Below are 25,603 nucleotides of genomic sequence, written 5' to 3' on the forward strand. Positions count from 1 at the left end.
CTCATACCTATTTTATTGTACCTGTTTTACCCGTACCTAATTTACCTGTACCTACATTCCGTTCATACAGTAGATTATTAACCTGGAGGTGATGAAGAATGTCTTCATATAAAGCTCGCTCAAATATTTTTGAAAAGGAATACAATAGAGTTACAGGCCTATAATTATCAACACAATTTTTGGATCCTTTATTTTAACAAATTGGGATGACTATATACCAAGTTTCCAACATGTAGGAAAATCAATGGGTTTCACCGCTTTATCGACATGAGGGATATGATCATCGAAAATAGAAGACAGAGCATGAACAAAATGATACAGATATCATCGGAATTACCAAGGTTGAAACTGGCATCCCAGTTGAAATTTTGAACAGTCCAATTAAGGTCTGCGACATTAACTCGCGAATACTTCCAAATTCTCTTAACAACCGGTTCAACTAACACCGGGTGAATGAGATCTTTAGAGACAAACAAATGTTACATTATAGTCGGGGTGAGAAAAGGGTGCATCTGCTCCTGTGTTAAGAACCAGTCCTGGAGAATAATAGAAAATAATGTGACAATATTTGGAATTGCCTACTAAATCTATAATTATTATTTCTGTGTTCTTCTCTGGCCCTGGTAAACCCAGACACCCAGGATCGTTAAGCGGTATGAGCTTAACACCTTCCTTCTTAATTGATCCTTTCCATTGTTTTATAATCTCTATCTGTTAAGCTGTTTCGCTCCTTTTATGAACTTCCTGATTAGCACGTGGTTGCTATAGGCCCCTGCCCTAGGCCCTGTCTGGTAATCTTGTATTGATACAGCTGTATGCTGATTGGTTGTTTCTTTAATTACCGAGTGCTAGTAGGCTCAGAGCCTGATATTTGGGCGGGTTTATTTACCCATTAGGGGTGTGTGTAATTATGCCCCCTCTCAACGAAGTTGAGATGGGGGCATTAATTTCTTGGCTGGTTTCCGCGTCCGCGTCCGCACTCTATTCCACTCTATAACTCAGGAACCACTTTTCCGGTAGACTTGAAATTTTTATGGTGTGAAGGTCAAGGGTCTCGAAGGTTCCCTATTGATTTTGGGCCAAAGCCCAAATCCAAGATGGCCGCCAGGCCACCATATTTTTTTTTTGCATTCCGCCGCCTAACTATAGAACTGAGTGAGTGATAAACCTGAAACTTCTGTGGTGTGATGCTCTAGTGTAGGGGAGGTGCCCTATCGATTCTGGGCCCGAACTAAAATCCATCATGGCCGCTAGGCGGCCATCTTTGTTTTTTTTATTCCGCCCCATAACTTGAGAATCGAGTGAGTGATAACCCTGAAACTTCTGTGGTGTGATATTCTGGTGAAGGGGAGGTGCCCTATTGATTTTTGGCCCGACCCAAAATCCAAGATGGCCGCCAGGCCACTAACTTGATTTTTGCATTCCGCCCTATAACAGTTTAACCCGAGAACCATTCCATCTCCATTGCATACTGTGATCGGCGGAGATTTCAACTACAACCTACTCAAAGAACGTCTTCAAGTGCCGGAACACCCCCTCCATTCATTTCAACAACTTATCAAGGAACCTACAACACTCAACTGCACACTGTTAGATCACATCTATATCAAGTTGCATCCTGATGAAATACATGCAGGAGTGTGCAGAACATACTACAGCTACCACAACCCAGTCTACTATACATTCAATCAGTAATGGCCGAGTGGCCACTCGGCATCCCTTGGAAGCAACTCCTCCACTTCGACCACTGCCTCCACAGCTGCTACCAGAACACCAGCTATGATACCCATCCAATTGATGTTCCTCAACTGCCACCTCAGCCCAACACACCAACCCACAAATTCGGCTTCTTCCATATAAAGCAATGGGGGACGAATGCCCAAGAGCTGTAACAAGCAAATCGTTTCCACTGTGACGACTGCCTTGATCCACAGCTGCTCTCCGAACACCGATTACGATGCCAATCACCGCTTTAAGGCTCATTACTCCACCAAGGACACTTCTTTCCACTGTAACCACCTCCAGAGCTGCTCTCAGAACACCAGTTACAGTGCTCATAATCAGTCCTTTCATGGCTGATTACTGCAACAAGGACACGGTTTTCACCATGACCACTGTCTCCAAAGGTACTCTCCGAACCCAACTTACAATGCCCATCATCAGTCCTTTCATGATTGGTTGATGAAAACTTGTCACACTACATACCGTATTTATGCGCATTTTAGCACATGCGCTTATAAACAAAAATCGCTTGTTTTAGGGTATATTTTCAGCCTTCACTTTGCCCGATTATAAACGCATGTGCTAATATTTTTCGGAGACGTCATCGTCACTGCATCGAAGGGAGGCTGCATGACTTCTAATAACATGCTGGAAGAATACGTGAACAAACTGTCACAGTCCCGTGCTGCATGCTTCCATGTTTAACCCCGCTAGTACTCTAGCATGTTAACTCTGAATACCGCGCACTGCCACATGAAAGACGAAGAGAAAGACACTTTTAAGCAGCAAAACACACAACTGCTGTTCATTCCAGGTGGAAGGACCCCTCTCCTGCCACCAATCAACACGCACATCAAGAACATTTTTAGCTCAGCTGACAAAGTCAGCTGAGCTTGTCAAATAAGCTGCTCAGTGGCGTCCGTCTGTCTGTCCATGCGGCCCGTCGGGCCGTCCGTCCGTCCGTTAAACCCATGGTGCACATTTTGTAACCGTAAGACCTAGAGACTTCAATTTTGCATTTCTGGATACTTCTGGTCAAACTCTACTTTCAAAACAAAATTAGTTGCCATTCGACCTACTTCCTGCGAGCGAGAGCGCATGAAGGAAACTGGCCTATATCGGTCTAGGAGCAGCAGAATTAGTCGAAATATGCTTTAATATTAAGATAAAATTCTTGAAAAACTATTTTATTGAGAAAAAGTTCAAAATTTTAACAGGAGAGGGCGTTACCTGCCTTTTAATTATTTCTGCCGATTCAAATTCCCGCCCGATGACGTCAGCCATCAATGAAGTCTCCTATTTGCCAGTTCTCAAAACATGGCAGCTACACAACAAAGCAGCAGTAGCTCCAGGAATAAATCACTGTTCACTTCAGCTTCGTAATCGATTGTACCCCCACTTTATTGTGTTTTGTGTGGTGTTCCTATTCAATCAACGATGTAAGGCCTTATTATGTTGGTTTTAATTGAGAAGGTGCATTATAAGCGGCCTACGAAATACCGAAGCGGAGACAAAGTGGCGGCATGTTGTTTACGCCATGTGCAATAATCTTGGAGCTCAATGACACTCAGCTCGATGACGATGGCCCGCTACGGGCTAGTACTACGGTCGTACCGGGGTAAGTACCCAATTTTCTGCTTAAAAAGTAGTCTGGTAGGCGATATTATCACTAGTTTGTTTCAGTGGTAGTCATAAGGTCTTTAGGGACTACTTTCAGAAATTAGTTCTTGAAAATTTGGTCACATTCTGTGAAAACGATATCGGAAGTGCATGCTCTGTTCGCGATGACATCGCCGATGTATTTTGAAGTGGAGAATTCCCACAGTATGTGCAGTGAATCGGCATGATTCTGTTCGCCTATTAAGTTTTAGTTCTACGATTCTTTCATGAGTAAAAAGTAGACATTCTAAGCAATACAATAATGTCACTCCCATAAAAATTGATTGGAAATTGAGGGAGCTACGGCATTCTGTTCGGCAACTGGCAGCGCTGAAAAAATACATTGCATCCTGTACAATACCAAATGGCACATTTTAAAAAGCTCTCATTGGACAACGTAGGGAATCACCAGAAATGACGTCATCGCTGGTCTAAATAGAAAACTACGGTGGCGCAGTAGAGCACAAGAAAAGGTTTAGCATTAACTTTGTCATGCAAGCTTCAGCAACAAAACGATTTCTCATGAATGATTTACTTGATCATCATCAGCTTGTTTTCCCCTGATAGATAAAAAAATGATTTACAATTTCCATCAAAGTTTTCTATTTTGTGTATAGTCACATGTTATTTAACTAGCAAGGAGCCAAGCAGTTTTGAATATTTGCGGGAAAATACTTCGTACTTGTAAACGAGGCTATGACAATGAGTATGCTCATTCATGGCATAAACTTCATGTTTCGGTAAATATTTTCATACGATGATTTCACCCTAATTATGGTCAGGATTGAGGAATGCAAGCAAGTACAAGTTGTTTTTGATAGTACATATCACAATAGTAACCGTTGTTGCCAGTTAATTTGGTGTTTTTGTCTGAAATCGCTTCGTTAAATTGCACAAATCCGCGCATAAATTAGTTGAATATTGCCTAAGTTGAAGTACAATACAGAGTACACTTGCTGCATTTCCATTGAATTATCTTCATATAACTCGAATATTGCCTGAGTCGAATCAAATTCCATGGTCACAGCAGATTCGACTTATGCAAGGTTGACTGTATGTCATAATTTCCCTACCATGTTACCATACTGTTCGAAAGCATATTCTAAACACTGGTGTCCATAAACCTTTAAGCATTACATTTTTTTTTTTTTTTTACGTGCAACATCATCAAAATATTTTTACATGTTATACTGTATACCTTCTCGCCTTGTCACCATGTATGTCCAGGATGATTCCTTTATGATCTACCAAATCTGTAAATAATACTAATTCTTGCTGGCCAAGACAATCAAAACTTACTATTGTTCAATAAAACATAATTTTCTTAAGGTTTCCCTTCATGACCTAAGAATAATTCTTTAGACATTTTTAGCTCAGCTGACGTAGTCAGCAGAGCTTGTAAAATGGTTCGATGTCAGCGAGTCAGGCAGTCAGTCAGTCAGTCAGTCCATCTGTAAACAATTGTGCGTCGTTTTTCCAACGCAGCATGCACATATCTCATTTTTGACAAAACGATGTATAATGGTGGTATCTATGTATATAAGAGAAGTCGGGACAAAATACCATCGATTTTCGGGACTTTGATACGATTTTTGTGAAGATCTTTATGAAGTCAATACATCAAGAAAATGGCGGTGACCTTTTTATTTCTACCGGGGCGATGATTTTGTAAGTGACAAATTTTCTTTTTTAAGCCTTTACGGAAATGTATTTTGGTACGAAACTTCACACGTTTATAGAAAGATCAACGAGAATGTGTTCAAATGCCCTCATAACGATGATTTCAACGGAATTTGGTCAAAACAACCTTCGAATGGAGTCAACTTTCTTTGCGAAATTGAAGCGACGACCTCATTATTTATCGTAATTTATGCAGATCCGAGTCCACCTGATGGGTGATGTTCTGATTTGTGTTCAAACTATTGGAAACTTCGGAAATTAGTTCTATTAGTTCTGCTATTCTGCAGGAGTATATTATAGCCATTGATGTTGACAGCTAAAAGCACGAAAACTTTGTTATAACTCCAGCCGCGCTCCTCCCTCTGGGAGCTGGAGTCAGTATTGTTTTCGCTCAGGTTTCTCGTCCAATCACGTGACCTCTCCAACACTCGATAATGCACTCTTTTCGTCCACGTTTTAGGCCAATCTTCGGCGTGAACATGAAATCTAATAAGCGCAGTACTTAAATCAGATGTTTCTCTCGCCTTGAAAACATTCCTGGGTAAAATCCATTGAGATTAGCCGAGTTAATCTACTTTTTCCGTGCCTTAAATCTCTTCCGCTGAATTCTATAAATAGAACCTATTAACATCGCGGCAGTGTGGTTCCCATTGTGCGCCCTCCCACTTTACACCATGTCAGGAAGTTTTACGGAGAGGGAGGGCGTGCGGTAAGAAGAATGGTTAAAATGACGTCACGTTTTCCTGGCAATGCCTCAAGCTTTAACACGTTAGAACTATAAAAACGAATATGTTAATTTGCAAAATTAAAAGCAGATTTCACCACTAACCAGTCAAATCGGAATACGACGGCGCAAAATGTTCTCGCTTTCCTCCTGCTAAAAAAACCTTGTTCCCGCACTCCTATTTTAATTTATGCCAAGGAATATGATATGATCTGTTTTCACTTCTTTGTAATTAAATGGTATTCATATAATGAGATCAATAGTAGTGTCCTGGTCAGATCCCATTCCCATCGACCGTTCAACTAGTCGTCTCTCCCTGGCCCAGGTGCCTCACACGGACCTTCAAGTCCCCATACTCAAGACCAACTCTTACGATATTGCCCTCAAAACAACCCTGGAGTCATGAATTCACAAGTGCTCCTGTGAAATCTCAGTTCTAGTTTACCTATCAAACTTTATCGAGTGTTATCGAATCGAATTGATGTGTCGATCGTCGGGGCGGATTGATATGTGGTTAGGTTGTGCGTCCAAGGCAATCATGATCATGAAGATGCGTGTTGTGTTATCAAAACCAGAAAATAAGTTGAAGTTATTATTAGTGATTCTTACATGAGTAAAAAGTAGACGTTTTAAGCAACACAATAATGTTACTCCTGGAACACACACGGGGTTGAACACAAAACTTACCAACACTTGTATGTGACTTATACGCTTTTAATGTAACTATTATCTCTGACAATTGCAATTAGACCGCCGGTCTTGACACGGGTCACAAAAACAATATCACACACCCAACTCGCGACCGCTACTACGCCCAAGTACCACCCTTAAAGGGCCACTATACACAATCCTGCAGCGTGCGCTCACCACACTACCATAAAAAACCTGTCAATTCTCCTTACCACTCACAGAAGCCAAGCCATTGCTGTTAAGTTATGCAGGGGCTTAATCAATTACCTGCACTCCCTGTGGGGTGAATAACATTACCTTTTGAACAGCTGGCTGTAGGGGGATGATTGGAACAGCTGGTATACCTGCTGACCTGCTGAACCAAGGTTAATGTTATTTTCAATCCACGATTGCAGGTCACCTGATTTTCGAGATTTCGCGGGAAATGAAATTGTAAACAAACGCATGTTTGCAGTTCAAATGTAAACAAAAATGTATTTTTGGTACTTTTGGTGGCTGGACTTGGGTTTTCCCGCAGTTAGGAGCTGGGGTCAAATTGGTGGTCTATTGTGCTGTTTTAGTCAGAAGTAGCCCTTGATTATGAAGGGATTTTCAAATTAAGGTGACCATGGTCTTTTTATGTGCTCAGCTCACCAAAGCTTTCAATACTTGATGTATTTGAAGAGGCGCGCGGAACCTGACATGGCCTTACCAAGGAGCTGCTCACGGTGCTGAACTTCTAGCTTGCCTGTCGACTAAGTGCCTTTTTGGCCGAGACATTGCTACATGTAGGAGGAGCACACATTTTAAATTAATGGTAGTGATAGTACAGTTGGTTCGAGCCATTTGGAAGTCGACATGTGAAGGCCTATCTGGGTTCTCCTTCTTCTCCGTATAAAAAGGGGCATATTGCTGACTAAGGAACAAGGCATATTGACATTGCCTCATCATCTCTATCAGACCAATTGATGTACTTTTATATGCACGCATACATCATGCCATTTCAGGGTCCGAGTCTGTGGACAATTGGTTTGATTAATTTGTCTCTTCGATAATGCTCCTTTATTGCATTAGATTTTCATCGCAATTCAATCTATTCAAGAAATAGCCAATTTGAACCTGTCTGCGCCAAGGATAGATTGGTTCCAGATCGACTCACTAGGGATACGCAGTAGAGCACAATGTCATGAAAAACGACCCTTTGTATTGTAAATTCCAATCACCTGCAGGACAGGTCAATTTCTCTCAATAAAATTAATTTTGTTGACTCCTGTAATTTCTACCTTATTAAAAAAAAAAGACAGTGGTGTTAGTCCCAAACTGGTAATTTCTATTTATTTTGACCTCTGTTAAATCAGGATACCTCTCAATTACGGACAGCATTTTGTATCCTTGTGCTGTACAACCCAGCCTGGACATACCACAGTTGTCCATGGAGAAGTCTCATCCTCTCTGACACTTCTTTTCTGTAAAGCTACCGATACAACATACTGAACTAGGGATATCTTCCGTTGCCTCCTGTAATATTTACATACCATGGCTGATTAGTTCAATCATATTTCATCCAGCTGGCAGCTCTGCATTGGAAATTTTAGTGGTATAACGTGTTCTCTTGACCTTCAAACAGTAGTATAAAGCCGATATTTACTACTTTACACCCTCAGTCCTTGTCACAAAAGCAGTCTGGGAGTAATTGTGACCATTCAGCTTTAAGGGTGTCAGCCATGTTGTTTTTAGTGGAGAGTAGATGTGAATTTTGTGGATAGGATACTTGGGGTAAGTGTCCCAATGTGTGATTATTGTTTGTAAACATGTCTATCATCCATTGGTCCTTCATTAGTTGGGTCTTAGTTTTCCTAGCTCTTCTTATGAGGAGAAGTTTACCTAGCTGGTGTGTGCAAGGTGTGTGTATTAGTGTAAGCCAATGTAGTGCTTTGTGACACAGGCTGTATAGGGCCTAGTATGTATTGTGTGTATGGTGGTATACAGTTTGTAGAGAAGCTGTCAGACTATTTCTGTAAGTGGAGCTCCAGGGTTGTTGTGGTCAAGTTGAATGCCACAGTACGGCGGTAGTAAAGTGTTTAGTGTTTAGTGTGTAGGTCAGCTCACATTTGTAGTTAAAGCTGAACCGCCCAATTATTGCTGGACATGGAAGACTATGTTTGATGTTTATGTGTATAAGGTCATTGTACATATTGTGAAACTAAAGGTTGTAAATATTGTACATTTCAGTCCCTCTACAATAAAGAAGGAGTTTCTGTGGAGAACGTAGTCCTGTCTTTCTGTTGGCCGCGGGTGATGAGGGCCCGTCCGCGACAGTCCTATGTTATTAGGTCATTCAGCTGAGCGCCAGGCCCTTGGGCCTCTTGTTAATGACTCGGAATCCATGTACTCTGATTCTCCATAAATGGATGTATGGTTTGACCAATTCTTGCATGACATGTCCACCAAACAAAATGTGAATGCAGTCCGGCAGAGAGGAACAACCAACCATTCACTTCGACTTTTAAAGGCTACATGAAAATACATTTATACTACCAAGTAAAAGGTTTATCCTACATTTTCGTTCATATGTAGTCTAGCATTTACTGGACTTGGTATCAAATACTGATTTCTAAAAAGCCATTGCTTTCACAAGTACTAAACTCTTCCAATTTTTGAAGCATACCAAATGCTTTAAAATCTGGAGTAAAAGCTAATTCTAGTTTTTATTCATATGGCCCATCAACAGGTGCATACCATAAACCATGAGAATGTTCCAACAGTGGCATAATTATTTCAACCAAAAACATTGGTACCGTAGTGAACACAAAAGGATATCAAATACCATGGAGCATGCCATTTTCATGCATAATGAACTAAACACCGGAAAGATATTAATGATATTAACTCAGCTGAGCGCCAGGCCCTTGGGCCTCTTGTTATTTCACATTTCAAAAATATTGTGCATTATATACTGTAGAAGAGAAAAATTTCGCATGCAGAATATTTTCGTGAATTTTGCGAGTAGGTCAGGCAGGAATATGTCCATCGTGTGGCATTCGTGAAAATTTCATGCCGGGGATATTTTCCGTTTTACAGTAACAACTGCGCACGGCAACTGAACACGTCTGAGTGATCAGTCTGCGACTTGCGTCTTGCTCGAGGCAGGGGGGGACGCTAACTGAACGGCAAGGCCGCAGCGCTTCATCAAACGATGAGAACCAGGCAAGATCGACAAAAATGCCTTATTTTTAGCTCTAAAATCTTTATCTTCAGTCAATTTCAAAATTTAAAAGAGCTATTTGTGATAGAGATATATTTGCTGGCGAACTGTCTTGTTCCCAAAAGCGACGCTGCACAATATTTCATCTTTTATTTCTTTAGTAAGGAGGAAATACTCCCGAGATACACAAACTGAACGGCTAATCCCTCATAATCCCTGGGCAATCTTGATAAAATGGACCCACCAAAAGGGCTAAAACGGGGGGGGTCCGTACGGAAAAATCGTCAAGGGTAGAAAAATGTAATGGTTATGACAATATATTAAAGCCGCATTTAATGCACAATTAATGTACCTTTAAGTTCTGCTTAAAGATACATACACTTTTCAGCATTTTTAGACTAAACTTAAAGGCCAGAAGCCCCACGCTCAGATTTACCCGGGTATGGCAATTATCTCAAGGTGTGACGTAGCACAGCAGGCCAGTCCCACTTGTCCTAGTTCTCTGTGCTATGAATACATTACACCTATTACTCACCCTTTGCCTTGCCTGTAAACAAATTATAACCCATGTGGAGCTAAGTAAAATTATCACTATAGTTATTTCCAAAATCCGAGAAAACATCATCTTTTAACCCTTCATCACCTGGGATGTCTATCCTGAATCGTGCTGGTCTTTGACGGGGAGATTTTTTAGGATCAGCCATATTTGATGCCATCATATATATCGTATTGCTCGCTAACTTAGTATTTGTGATCAGTATGATTTGAAATGAAGTGATGTTATCAGTACAAGTGATGCAGTGATACGCTATCATGGCCTACTAACCAGGATAATCCTGATTCAATCTTTCATCTACAATGTAATGTCTTAGTAATCTGAAACAGATGTCAAGCCTGGATACTGTCAGCTGAATGAAATGGCTTTACAGATTATATAGGCTATGAGAACAAATCATGGCCTCAATATATATAGTTTTATTTATCGTACTCTTGTACATTTTACAGTATTGTGCATTGTGCGCTTACAAGAAAAGGTGCATTGAACAAGACAAGAACGTAAAAACAAAATACATGTATCAAAGTCTATTTATGAAAGAAAAATTCTCATGGATCCTCTGCCGCGGGGGGGGCAAAGGTCAACTTATCATTCGCATGCTAGATGCGTAATAGCATCTGACAGCTCATCTCTATCAAAGAGGTGATAGTCACCCCTGTCTCTCATCAGTATAAGATCCCTGATCACACTGCCTATGTCATTCGTTTCGATATCACCAACTTTGTTACCCCTTCTAATAAGGTTGTCCCTATCGGTCCCTATCTTCTCACATAGTACATTGATGTTTCCCCCGACGGAGGAACTACTTCCGTAAATGACTAATTTCGCAGACAGTTCAACCAGTTCATTATTACTTCTCAGAGCAGTCTTAAAAAATTTTAAAAACCTGCTGTGCATCTGAAATTCCGGATTGATATCCCGGCATATAGTAGGCAACAAATTTGAGTGTGTCCGATACGGTAATTTGAATAGTTTCCTTATACATTTCCTCCAAGTCGTAAGCAGTCTATCCATGTGCCTAGAAGAAAAATCCCACAGTACGCTGCCGTATAAACACATGACATATGTTTTGAACAGGCGATATTTTACATCAATGTCGCAATGACCAAATGCAGAGACAAGTGCATTAGTTCGGGCAATCATGTTTCCAATAGCTTGATCAATAAGTGTCTGCTCGATGTGGGGGCCTATGATATGGCCCAGGTGATTTGCTATATCTTCTACCTCAAGTCTGTTGTTTTGCCACCTTAAAAAAGTATCGGCTGCTTCTTTTCCAAACAATAGGAAGTGTGTTTTAATGACATTGAACAATAATCTATACTCCTCGGAATATCTATCACAAATCTTAAGCATTTCCTGCATGCCATGTCTAGTGGGGCACAATAGAACAACATCATCGGCGTACGCCAATGCCCCTACAAATTGTTGGCCAATATAACATCCGTAACTCGACTGTTTCAAGTCCAGTAGCATTTCATCCGAGTAAATGCAGAATAAAATAGGGGACATTACTCCACCCTGCTTTATACCATTTTTTACATTAATTACCCTACTTAGAGTGTCCTTCCATTTTACTTGGACATATTGACACGTGTACAGCGTTGCCAGAAATTTCACAATCAGTGGACAACATTTCTTTTTTACTAACAAGTTGAACAGCCTGGTGTATTCAATCCTGTCGAATGCACGACTGGCATCTAATAACGTCACGTAAACATTACTTCCATGCGAGAGATAATAATCAATAACTTCTTTGAGCACAAATGTACACTGGGTGGTAGAACTCTTTTTCTTAAACCCAAATTGCAGATCAGATGTGCAAAAAACCTGAGGGCATTTTTCCATAATGATGTGGTCTAACACCTTACATAAGACACTACTTAATGCGATTCCTCTATAGTTATCAGAATTGTTAATAGACTTTCTCTTGTTCTTGGGGATAGGAATTATAATCGACCTTTTGAACGCCTCTGGTATGTAAGAATGGAACAACATGAGCGTGAAAAGCTCCGCTAGCTTCTTGTCGAGTACCTCTGTACCATGTATCAAATGGTCACTAAATAGAGTCTTCCCACCATCATGTTTTCCTTTGTTCAGTTTGAAAATTGCAGATCGAACTTCAACTGCTGAGATAGTGTGGCTAATGCACCCACATCTGTTAGTTTCACATCTAGAGTCTATGTCGTTGTCCAAGTCTTTAATTATATCACTCATCTGATCCTCGTCGTAACCAACCGATGAATATAAAGCCTCATATTTAACAGCAAACCTATCCGCGATGGATCTGTCATCCATAGCATCATCAATTCTCACCGCGTAGGTCTGTTTCTTCTTTTTTCCCCTATTGATCAACTTCCAGAAGTCGCTGTCATTCTTTTCCAGGTATGCCATTGCTATTCTATTACTCTCAGCTACCTTATTCTCCTTTTTGGAGAGTTTGACGGCATGGTGGTATCTCGCCCTAGTCGTTTTACGGATCTCGAATACGACCCCTTGCCTTTGCGACCCCCCGGCCTTCCAGATGTTGTGCCAAAGCAGCGCCCTTTCTCTAAGCTCTCTAATGTTTTCGTTCCACCCTGGAAAAGGTTTCCGACCTTTTGCCTGAGCATTGACCTGACTAGGAAAACATTCTTCCCCTGCAGTTAAACATGCACTAATGATATCATTGTGTAAAGCCTCGATCCCTTCCTTGTGGTCATTACATTTGAATATATTACAATAGTCGCGTGCCGTTCTTTCAATGGCGTTCACCTCCCTGTCTAGATTAAACTTATATTGCACAATGTCTTCTGGGGCGAGTGAGTCCCATTTAGGCACATTTCCTCGGGCACCGGCTGACTGCCCTTCATTATAAACATGTTCAATCTGCATGTTAAACTCGACAGAAAGTGGCGAGTGATCTGAAAAGTTATTGACATCGTGAGTCACTCTATGGTCAGATATGTCCCCCAGAAGATTCTCTGTGATATAGAAATGGTCTAAGACTGACCTGCTGTTGTTTATCTTACTCTCGAATGTAAAATCAATCTCACCAAAATCGCTGATAGTCTTCAGTGACTCTGACTGCAGGAATATCTCAAGTTGTTGAGTCGTGTTCAGATGCGTTCTGACCCAATCTACATTAAAATCTCCTCCCAGAATTATTTGGTCAATATCTTGTTGAGCAAACAGAGCATTCAATTCTTGTAAAGTGTCTTCGTACTCGCTGGGGTTATCGACGCCTGGCATATATACATTGCACATAAGTATTTTTACCGAGTCAGTTAATTCTACAACAATGGCGCAAAACCGGTTCGTTTTGAAAGTAACTGGCGAGATTACATGCCTGATACTAGTCTTCCAGAGGATGGCAGTGCCACCATAAGGCCTACCCCTCGTTATAACGCCAGGCTCCATCCCAGATACCGCGTGGGCATTGCATTCGGGAAATCTACTGGTCAACACATCAAAAAGTTCGCACTCGTGATGTATATTCTACAGTGTTTGCAGTTCCTGAATCACTTTTGTGTTGGTTGGGAAAGCATATATATCAGAATAGGAGAAGGCTACAACATTGGCATTTATGATGGAATCCGATTCTGAAAATTCAGAACCAGTTGACCCAGAAGAGGTGAGAGTGATTGCAGTAAAGGTCACAAAGGAGCAGGAAGAAACAATCAAGGCTTTATTTGTACATTATGAGTGGGATTTCCAAGAAATACCAATTCCTGATGAAAGCACAAATGCAGCAGAAAACATGGAAGTTGAAGACCAAGGAGCTGCAGCAAATGGGGAAGAACCATACATTAATAATTATCGGCTGCCCCAGCATTTGGAGGGAGATGAGTGCCCACACTGCTTGATCTCCCCATGTATTACGGATGAACGTTTCAGACAAATGTGGTGGGAAAGTGAAAACCACGGACCCTATGTGGAAAATTCAAATAAGAGAAAACCACTCTACAAACGTTTTTGGACTATGTTACTACACAGGGGAGTGGGATGATGTGCGATATAGGGAGCGAAAAACTGCAGCAATACTACGTGATTCGAAGAGAAAAAAGCATGTCTACAGTGGAAGGGATATTATGCCAAACTGTGTGGTAAAATTGATCCGTCAGTGGCTTCCAAATCCAGCATCTATACCGTACATGGGACATATGTGGGAGTGGCAATAAAAGTTTTGTTTCAGAGACACCATGTGCAGCTATCATAAACCAGTGTATTGAAGGAGTGTATAGGAATCAATTTGTCTTATGTCGGCCTATAGGCCCTACCCAGTCACTACTACTGGTAAGACCCAGTCACAAGATTGAGAAAATAGATTCATTTATTTGATATAAGTGATTTGTATCAATAGGAATATTATCACTGATGGCTGAGCATTGACTTGGGTATGTTGTCTTTATTTTCTTATTGCATGTGATGAGTACAACATGAATACCTAACATTTGAACCAGACTATAGTACAAACCGGGATGTTGGGAATTCCCCCTCTGTAGAAATAACCTCAGTGTAAGAGATCATGTGACTGACTCATCTGTCAGTTGACTATCCAAATATGGCAGACTCCTCCCTCATCTGTCCATCAACCTGATGTACTAACGGTCATTACAGATAAAAATGTTTTAATATCTCATCAACTATACCAAAGGGAGGGCTGTATTTTGACAGACATGCAGATTAGATATTCATGAGTTTGGTAGACAAGTCTGAAGGAACACTTTGGACTGGTGCCAGAGATATCTGTGAGATTGTTGGAGAAAGTGTCGGAGGTTTGAATGCCCCGGTTATTGGTCACGTGACTGGATGTCAGCCATTAGGAGCTCCTTTTATACCGGCTTCTGGCCTTTAAAGGCGCTTAAAAATTGGATTTCGCCAAGTGCTTGTATAGCAAAATTAGGCCGTCCAGCATTTTTGGTTGTGTCAGGTGGGGACAAGATGGGCAGTTTTGTCATGGAAGAAATTTAAAAAAAATCAAAAAAATCACCATTTGTTCATCAACTATAGGACGGTGATTTTTTCTTCAAAATGCTACCTTGCCCTAGCAATGACCCTTATTTATGCATTGTTAAGGCTTTTGGCAGAGAAAAATCAACAGGTTTACTTATTCCTAGCACCAAACAAATTCCTTTGTTTCTCATGATTATGCCCCCGCTCAACAAAGGGACCCTAAGCCAACCCATATCCATCATGGCCACCAGACCGCCATCTTTGTTTTTCGCATTCTGCCCCAGAACTCGAAAACAGAGTGAGACACAGACCTCTTCTTAACTTTGACACCTATTGAAATATGATGGTTATTTCCTTCTGTCATTGTACAGGCTAGACCTACGCTGCCAGGTCGGTATATCTTATCATACCAATGTGGCAAGATTATCTTTATAGAAAATCTGAAGTAAATGTAATTCAACGCTACTTTAATTGCAGTAAAAGATGGGCTCAACAGGCGGATTGAAGTGTTCGAAGTATCTCCTCTTCACGTTCAATGTCATATTCTGGGTAAGTATATATTTGCCTGTTTTCTTTTTTTATTAGTTCACCTGTCAGGTGAGCTTATACGATACTGCGGCGTCTGGCGTCCATCGTCGTCCGTCGTCGTCGTCGTCGTCGTCCGTCGTTAACTTTTGACAAAATCGTGGCATGTTTCTTAACCGCTTGACCCAGAAAGTTAATACTTGGTGTGTGGGTACCCCTAGGCAAGACCTTCCTTCAGACTGAAAATCAGCACAATTTGATTGCTGGTCTGCCATATAGGGGGCGCTCTTTGAAAACCAATTTTTGTCATTTTGAAGCTTATGGTTAAAGCTAGAGCGATGAAAATTTTATGGTGGGTGTATCTAATAAAGGTTCATCACATATCACACGGGTTTTTGATTTGACCTTCATTTCAAGGTCACAGAGGTCGAACTCTAAAATTTCTTTGATCATGGCACGTTTTTTTGCTATTGGTCATAGACTCTCTAAATTTGATAAATTTGACAAATTCATAAAATGGTTGTATTCCATACTTGTAGTATGCAGTGGCGCAGTACAACAAAGTATGGAATACAGCCATTTTATGAATTTGAAGCGAGACGAAGAAGGAATTAAATCACCTTGAATCAATGCTAAAACTTAATCATCCGCTCTTCGGATGAGGTCGTATGTGTTGATTACATTCTTGTGATTGGTTTGAGATTATTAGTTTGTCCTCATTGCCGGTTGTTTTAGAAAATTTTGACTGTGATTGGAAGGTAAAATGAGAAACTTGTCACACTGTTCTTCGGCTTGGAATGGGGATAGTTAATGCAGAGCCAGTTGGTACAAGCTGCCTTGTGAATCGGGGTGGCGTAATAATACTGTGAAAGAACAATAAAATGATGAATTGTAGCAGTGTGTGTCAGAAATTATGTGATTTTCATTGCATTTGACGATCCCAAAGTTTCGAGAGTATGGCAAAATGGCGGCTGGGCGATTAGTGTCAAGCCGGAACCTTTCGTTACAATGTGGGCTTTTAAACACAAGTTAATGGTTTATAATCACCCAGACGCTACTCATTAGGTAAACCTCTACTAAAAACACTTGCTTTGATTTTTGTAAACATGTCACGAGTGCTTAAAAAGAACCATTTTTAGCTCAGCTGACAAAGTCAGCGGAGCTAGTCAAATAGCTATTCGATTGGTGTCTGTCCTTCAATCCATCCTGCCATCCTTCCATCCATCTAGCCATCTGTAGACAAAGTTGGGCATTTTGTAATCATACAACCGAGGCACTTAAAATCTAGTCTTGCTTATAAACATCGCAGAAAATGTTGCTTACAGAAAAAAATGTGGGCGATTCGACTCAAATTCAGCTCCCCAGGGGGCAAAATGCGTAAATGAAAAAACAATTTTTTGACGCTCTATTTCAAGCTTTTATCTGCTGGAATAAAGTTGAAAAGGTCTTCATGATACAGAAGTTTTGATATAAAATAGATTAGTGTCGATTTATATCACCAGTTGGCGGTAGTGAGCAAAACTGTTGTTTGACCCCGGATGATTCCGCTTTAAATTTCCCGCCGAGGTTACCTGGAGTGCTATCATCAAGAAAATGGCGGTGACTTTTTTATTTGTACCGGAGCGTGGATTTTGTAAGTGACAAATTTTCTTTTTTAAGCCTTTACGGAAACGTATTTTGGTACGAAACTTCAAAAGTTTATAGAAAAGATCAACGAGAATGTGTTCAAATGCCCTCATAACGATGAGTTCAACGGAATTTGGTCAAAACAACCTTTGAATGGAGTCAACTTTCTTTGCGAAATTGAAGCAATGACCTCATTATTTATCGTAATTTATGCAGATCTGAGTCCAGCTGATGGGTGATGTTCTGATTTGTGTTCAAACTATTGGAAACTTCGGAAATTAGTTCTATTAGTTCTACTATTCTGCAGGAGTATATTATAGCCATTGATGTTGACAGCTAAAAGCACGAAAACTTTGTTATAACTCCAGCCGCGCTCCTCCCTCTGGGAGCTGGAGTCAGTATTGTTTTATTAAATTAAAAGCAGACTTTACCACTAACCAGTCAAATCGGAATACGACGGTGCAAAATGTTCTCGCTTTCCTCCGGGTGTCTATAAACCGAAGACCAAAGACCGAAGACCGAAGATCGAAGATGGAAGACCCCCCCAAAACTATAAAACGAAGATCCCCCCAACTATAAAAGGAAGACCCTGATGTCAACTATAAAACGAAGATCCCCCCAACTATAAAAGGAAGACCCTGATGTCAACTATAAAACGAAGATCCCCCCAACTATAAAAGGAAGACCCTAATGTCAACTATAAAACGAAGATCCCCCCAACTATAAAAGGAAGACCCTGATGTCAACTATAAAACGAAGATCCCCCAACTATAAAAGGAAGACCCTGATGTCAACTATAAAACGAAGATCCCCCCAACTATAAAAGGAAGACCCTAATGTCAACTATAAAACGAAGATCCCCCCAACTATAAAAGGAAGACCCTAATGTCAACTATAAAACGAAGATCCCCCCAACTAGAAAAGGAAGACCCTAATGTCAACTATAAAACGAAGATCCCCCAATCTATAAAAGGAAGACCCTAATGTCAACTATAAAACGAAGATCCCCCCAACTAGAAAAGGAAGACCCTAATGTCAACTATAAAACGAAGATCCCCCCATCTATAAAAGGAAGACCCTGGTGGTTTTAGACCCTCAAGTTCAGTTACTGCAGACTTGCACGTCATAACACGTGACTGAGCATCTGTATTTCAACAAGCAAGCTAGCCTGAGTGCGGCGTAGTGACATAGGAGATCAGATCATTCAGGTAAATTCCGGATTTTCCTAACACTGCATTTAGGAGTTGGCGACCGACCTGCCAGTCTCGACCCATGATGGTGGAGCCTAACCCCTGGGGACGAGATTCTAAATTACCAAGTCACCCAGAGCAGGGAAACAGTGAAACTGTTGGGGGGGGGGGGTAGCTATGGGTCGATGCGCTGCTCGGAGAAAACAAGTGTTCTGGCAATCTGGCTGAGGGCTGGCTATGATGAGTACAGTGAGAAACTAGGTCATATTGGAGCACGGCTGCATGGTAACAGGTACGGGGCTCCCCGCCTTATGTAAACTGTGCCACTAAGCTGCTAAGGCTAGACACGACTGGTGTAGTACCCGGTACACTTACTTTCTCAAATCATTAATGTAGCATGGACCGAAAATGAAAACAAACTGTGCAGTAACTGAACATGAGAATGAAAACCATCAGGGTCTTCCTTTTATAGATGGGGGGATCTTCGTTTTATAGTTGACATTAGGGTCTTCCTTTTATAGTTGGGGGGATCTTCGTTTTATAGTTGACATTAGGGTCTTCCTTTTATAGATGGGGGGATCTTCGTTTTATAGTTGACATTAGGGTCTTCCTTTTATAGTTGGGGGATCTTCGTTTTATAGTTGACATCAGGGTCTTCCTTTTATAGTTGGGGGATCTTCGTTTTATAGTTGATATTAGGGTCTTCCTTTTATAGATGGGGGGATCTTCGTTTTATAGTTGACATTAGGGTCTTCCTTTTATAGTTGGGGGGATCTTCGTTTTATAGTTTTGGGTGGGTCTTCTATCTTCGATCTTCGGTCTTCGATCTTCGGTTTATAGACACCCCTTTCCTCCTCCTGCTAAAAAACCTTGTTCCCGCACTCCTATTTTAATTTATGCCAAGGAATATGATATGATCTGTTTTCACTTGTTTGTAATTAAATGGTATTCATATATTGAGATCAATAGTAGTGTCCCTGTCAGATCCCATCGTTCAACTAGTCTTCTTTCCCCAGGTGCCTCACACGGACCTTCAGGTCCCCATACTCAAGACCAACTCTTACGATATCGCCCTCAAAACAACCCTGGAGTCATGAATTCACAGGTGCTCCTGTGAAATCTCAGTTCTAGTTTATTTATCAAACTTTATCGAGGGTTATCGAATCAAATGGATGCGTCGATCGTCGGGGCGGATTGATATAATGTGGTTAGGTTGCGCGTCAAAGGCGACTAGGTCATTCAGTTAGTTTGAGAAAGATCATGATCCTGAAGATACGTGTTGTGTTATCATAACCGGAAAATAAGTTGAAGTTATTATTAGTACTACGATTCTTATATGAGTAAAAAGTAGACGTATTAAGCAACACAATAATGTTACTCCCATAAAAAAACTGTCAATTCTCCTTACCACTCACAGAAGCCAAGCCATTGCTGTTAAGTTATGCAGGGGCTTAATCAATTACCTGCACTCCCTGTGGGGTGAATAACATTACCTTTTGAACAGCTGGCTGTAGTGGGATGATTGGAACAGCCGGTATAGCTGCTGACCTGCTGAACCCAGGTTAAAGGGAAGGGCCCGCCAAAAAATGGGGAGTTTTGGACGGCCCGGTCAAAACCTTTGGCGGGAATAAGGTTTCATTGATAAATATAAGGAGTTTCAAGGACCCCAAAACACTTGCAAGGTTAAAGAAATACTGGTCTGTCATTGGTATCATCAACATACTCTCATCTTGAAAAATAAGACAATATTTACGACCAATGCGACCAATTTTTACATTCATTTTGCAACATTATCGTTAACGTGCCCCTTGTAGATTCGTAAGGTACTACATGTAGTTGGATGTTTTGCGACAAACTGCCTAGTCTAGTTTCTTCGCTTGTGGATAGACGAATAAGTTACACTGCCGTTCCTTACTGTGTAGGCCTACTATATTCATCTGATGTTGCTAAGTTCTTTTTTGGAGTCTTCAAGGCCTAGCCTTCCGCTGCCAAATACAGTAGGCTATCCCGATGAAAACTGATGCGCCCAGGTATGTGTAACGTTACTCATGAAAGCATACATCATATACACGGCGTTTTGTCTATATCATGTTCGTATCGTAATCAGTCCTCTTTCTAAGGTTATTTGGTTTCAATGGTTTCCACGTCCCCACCCGACTCAAAGTCCATGTATATGTACTACTATTCTTTGCATTCTCCATCTTTTCTTTGCTAAAACATCACTTCTATTACTATTGACGATGTAACATGTCCTAACTGCATTCCGCTATCATCGCCGACTTTATTTATATACCAGAAGATTGGCCTCTGTGTAGCCGATTATGTAACCCATAGTGGAAACAGCTGATAGTACCCAGGGGATCCACGTGCTGCTCGCGAATTTTCAACTCGTAGTAAACAAAAAGTTGTAAAGTTATGTAAATAAGCTTCCTTATATGGAACTAGTGATGTGACACAGTAGTTTGTAATTTCGCTACAGATGTCACTACTGCTCTCGGTTGTAAGACGACTCAATCTCTTTAATGTTATTTTCAATCCACGATTGCAGGTCACCTGATTTTCGAGATTTCGCGGGAAATGAAACATATCGCGTAATGCCATTTCATTTGCTTGCAGCGCCATCTGTATTCTGGATGAAAAACTACGCTGTCTATCGTTGAAGTCGACAGCTAAATGAGGTTTCGCGGTAATTTGGGTCGCGATCACACACTTTTGATAATTAGATCCATTCTAAATTGGTGTAGAAAAAGGTTTTCTCTCTGAAAAACGCTAAAAATGAATATAAGCTCTCATTCGCCGCCGGTATCGAGTGTAGAACTGACCCGGAACGACGAGGCTTTAGGAATGATTTCAACTAGGGTTTTAAAGCAAATCCACATTGAACGGGTGACTTGTTTTGACTACTGACTGTGATTACTAAGACCAACACTCAGCAGGCCCCCACCTCCTTCGGGGGGGGGGGGAGGCTAAATCTCCAGCCCAAATAAAATAGAGATTCGGCCTGATTTTCCTCAGTCAGCTTGTGCAGGGGTCATGGTTTGCAACGTGAAACATGTTCTCCCAGGAGGAAATTATTCCTGGGGGTCAGGACTGAGGGGGGAGTAGGAGGGGGTCCCGACGGGAATCATTCACTTTGGATGGACGTGACAGCGTGACTAGAGACAGACTCCTGTTGCCAAATGGGGACAACTTCTTCGGCTTATTCACAAGGGGCCTCCACTATGGTCACTCTCGGACCACTTATTCTCCTGCGGTGGCTAGTCTTAAATCTTTGGTGAAGTCACTTGCAATATAATCCTGGTATCCAATGGTATGCCTAATGATGACAAGGTTAAATACAACATTACAAAACATTTCTCATTCACTTCAATTGTTTTTATTGACTAAAATAAACTATGGAATTTTCAAAAATCACAGAATTTAATCAAAATAAAATTAGAAAAAGAACATAAACAAATAATACCAGGGCACTTTGCCCCCCCCCCCCCACCACCACCACTCAGTCAAAATATGTAGCAGCTCAGAGAGTAATCATCTCCCGAGATATCTTACAGTAATGGTTTGAACATGAAGGAAACTTCCAAAATAAGTGCTTATCAGTAGCGAACTATAGTAATACATGTAATTGAATCATCAAAAACGAATACCAGGGCACTTTGCCCTCAATGTCAGCTTGAAATGTTACTGTACTATGCTAGTACTTTGCTTTGGCATCGTCTCTGGACAGTGATTGATCCGATGCTTCTGAGATTTGCACCTGCTGCAGTGTGGTGATTTGACTTGTTTCATGCCAAGTCCTTTGTCTTCTAGAATGTCAAGTCTGTTACACTTCTGGAAAATCTGCTGGAGAGCTTCTAAGCCCCTGTGATTTGAACCACGGAAATATGATTTGGTCAGAACATCATTTAACTTTTCACATCCCTGTTGGGTAAACTTGCGCAGACTACCATGCAAGGACAACATTTCTGGTAAATGCGCTGCAAAGATATGCATGTAGGGAGTGATATCTTTTGCTTGGCGAATGATCAGATACATTTCCAACCATGCTTTTGTTCTGGCCCTGATTGACTGAACTAACAGTGGGTTGATTGAGTTCTCCTCACCAGTTACATCTTTGTATATAGCATAAAAGCTATTCCAGAGATTTTGAACCACTTGGATTTTGTCGGGAGATAGAAATGGCAAGATCTTTGCAACATCAATCACCTTGTGCAAAGCATGATACTCTGGCCCTCTAAGACTTTTGGCTTTTAATCCAGGATTGTTGCTTTTCTGCACATAGAATGAGAAGGAGATGCCATGTTCGTTCATGTAATTTTCTAAATTGATCATGTGGTCACCTTTTTCACTAGGAGATTTCTTAGGGTTTTCCACTGCATCTTGAAACTTGACCTGATCAACAATGTAATCAAATAGCTGATCTGAAATTCTCAAGAACATGTGCAGAGGGTCAACAACTATCCTGGCTACAGGAATCCATGGGAAAAGGGGCTCCTCTTTCATGCAGAAACGCTTCTTCCCCTTTGCCTGAAGACACTGCCTCATTTCTTCCATTGACCTACAACCTTTGGTCGGATCTTTGATTGACCATTCTCGTTCAGCATCACAAAACTGTTGTTTGGGGCATTTGCACCAAATGCAAGGGAAGTTGCAAGATGGTGCTTGTAGCCCACATACACACGTCAGAAACTTATAGTCTCCACAGAGGTATTGATCTAACAAGTATGTGGTGCCATTTACCATAATAGAGTCCTTGTTTGCTAGGCTTGGGAGACTAGAAGTCAATGCAGTCTTGAGATTCTGGTAGGTTTCCTTCCCATGGTAGAGGAGAATAGGGTAGTTGCCAGTAGCTGCCATACAGCATTGTTCTTGCAGCACTGTGAAACCAAAGTTGACTACATTGACATTTCGGCCCAATGGAGAGCCATCTCCATTTAGCTTAATGCCAATGCGGTCACCCTCAAAGCCTGCTTGACACAACCCTCGGATTCTTTCAGACACTTTGGAATCGAAATCCTGACACACCAAATCAATGCCATTTGTTGTCAATGCTGACATATCTAATGAAGCATTCAGCCACTGTTTTTCACTTCTGATATGATGAAGACGAGGTAGATACCGGTGAGTCATTGCCAATGCATGATATGCTTGCTCACAAATATTATGCCTGTCTAAGGTCATCAAAGTTTTGTTCACTTCCTTTTTGCATTTTCAGGCAAATATGAGAAAGTGACAGATGAAGGTACAAGACGCAGGGCTTTTGCAAAACTTAACTTGCTTCTACAAGTAACCATTAGTTTCTTCTTTAGGCGCCATTTTTGTGCACGAGAGTACGATTTGAGTCCCTTGTTAATTTTTGATTCGAGAAGGAGTTGTTTTGCTCTGAATTGGTCAAGGGCAGAGATCTCAGTTTTGAGCTTTTTGTTTTCAAGAAGATGTACCCTCGTTGTTTCTTTTTGGTTATCTAATTCTTCCAACAAGTTGCTGTGTCGAACAGTGTATGGTACATGCCATTGCCAGTAGAGCTTACCAGAATGAAGTTTTTTTTCAAAGTTTATCTTTGTTTGACCGCCTTTTCGGCAGGTTTCTTTGTAACCTTTTCGAATCTTGTGAAGACAATTTTTCAGGTTTGCCATAGTCTGTTCTGATTGTTTAATGTCAATGCACTTGTCTTTGGAGATGGCCACGAGAATTTCTACAACTGTCGTCTTTGTCAATGGCGCTTTCACAGCATCTTTCTGGATGAGCTGCTCAAGTATGAAAGACCTGAAATGGAAAGTGCAATTAAGTTGCTTGCAGACTGACATTTTAATCCAATGTTGACGACAACATATTTGTATGGAATATCAGAAAAACACCCTATTTTCTTTCATACTGTGAGAGGGGTTGTTGAAGTAAATTTGCTGCAAAGTGAAAATTTCCAGTTACCAGTACATATACCAGTGCCTTTATGCTTCCAACTATAGCTGAAGCAAGACCTGCACCTTTCATCTCTTCTACTGTGTAGGGTAGAAGGTTCTGAGGAGATGCAAATACTATTATGTCTGACTCTGAGGTTTTTAAAATTCATTCATAACTTACTTTTTAATGCGCACCGCGCCTTCTTTCATTGGTGTAGGATGCTGGCTGTTGGAGATCATTCTTATTACCAAGCTTCTTTACGAAGGAGACATGCAATCTCAATTGTCGTTTGATATTGTCCTTTTGATCGTAGGGGTAGCCAGCGTTTCCAATTCCTTGGTAAAATCGTCTTGAGATACATCTCGGTGTTTGCAACCACATCTGAAGTGTTGGTAATTTCGATACTTGCATGGTCACCATGATTGTTCATAATTCGCGTTTCCCAATACTGGCCGAAGAAATTGTCCATACAACGGAAGTTCTTTACCGTGTACAGCAATCTCCTCTGTTCACGTTGTGGAAGCTTTCTAAGTTTGTGCTTGGAAAATACCCTTCCAAACTGGGCTGTCGTTGTCGGTAGCAAAAATTGGACCTTTCTAATGCCTTGTCTTCCGATAGTTAAACTTTTCTGGAAAAGTTCAAGTAGTTCTTGGATGAATGTCGTGTCTTCTGTCCACGAAAAAATAGATTTGACTGCATCTGCTGACACCCACTGGTCCCACTTTCCACTATAGCCTGTGTAGTGGACGAAATACCTGGAAATATAAGAAAGACAATTCATGATGTATATGCAATGGACTTCAGGTCGGAGTCATTCTATGCAGATCTTCATGTAGGATACTGCAAAAAATCATGCATCTCCTGCCAGTGTTTTTAATGTGGGCAGTTTCCGGTACTCTTTGGGAGGGAGCAGGTGTCTTGGGTAGGAGTTGCCCCAGGGTAAATAGTATATTGGAAAGCATCTGACTGGGCAATGAATAATTGTCCTCGGTGTGAGCGGGGGGGGGGGGAGCAAATACCGGTAGGCCTAGGCTACTGTTCCCCAATACTGTGAGGCAGCTTTGTGTCCTGCTGGCTGAGGAGTGAAACATCATTGACATATACATGACATAGGGCCAATTTAATTATTGTACATACATGATCGAGGCTGACATGTCTGCCTTTGTAGCCTGTGCGTACACCGATTGTATGGATGGTATGTAGTATACACACGA

At 41.1% G+C, this 25,603-nt stretch overlaps 1 protein-coding gene across 8 annotated transcripts in view; it reads left to right on the plus strand.

Moving 5' to 3' along the window:
* The window catches only part of LOC135493048 (tetraspanin-18B-like), a 228,892-nt gene that overhangs the window by 13,596 nt on the left and 189,693 nt on the right, over positions 1-25,603 (plus strand). For 5 of the 8 annotated variants that reach the window (XM_064779889.1, XM_064779892.1, XM_064779890.1 and 2 more), the window contains exon 2: positions 15,625-15,696. The exons of 1 other annotated variant lie outside the window; for it this stretch is intronic. In XM_064779889.1, coding sequence (XP_064635959.1) covers positions 15,631-15,696 — 66 coding nt within the window. In that variant the 5' untranslated portion in view covers positions 15,625-15,630. Of the gene's footprint in view, positions 1-3,221; positions 3,341-8,203; positions 8,231-15,624; positions 15,697-25,603 lie in introns of those variants that run through there. 2 more of the 8 variants (XM_064779887.1, XM_064779886.1) reach the window with 2 other exon arrangements.

This window comes from Lineus longissimus, chromosome 8, assembly GCF_910592395.1.
Source record: "Lineus longissimus chromosome 8, tnLinLong1.2, whole genome shotgun sequence".
Classification (NCBI taxonomy): Eukaryota; Metazoa; Nemertea; class Pilidiophora; order Heteronemertea; family Lineidae; genus Lineus; species Lineus longissimus.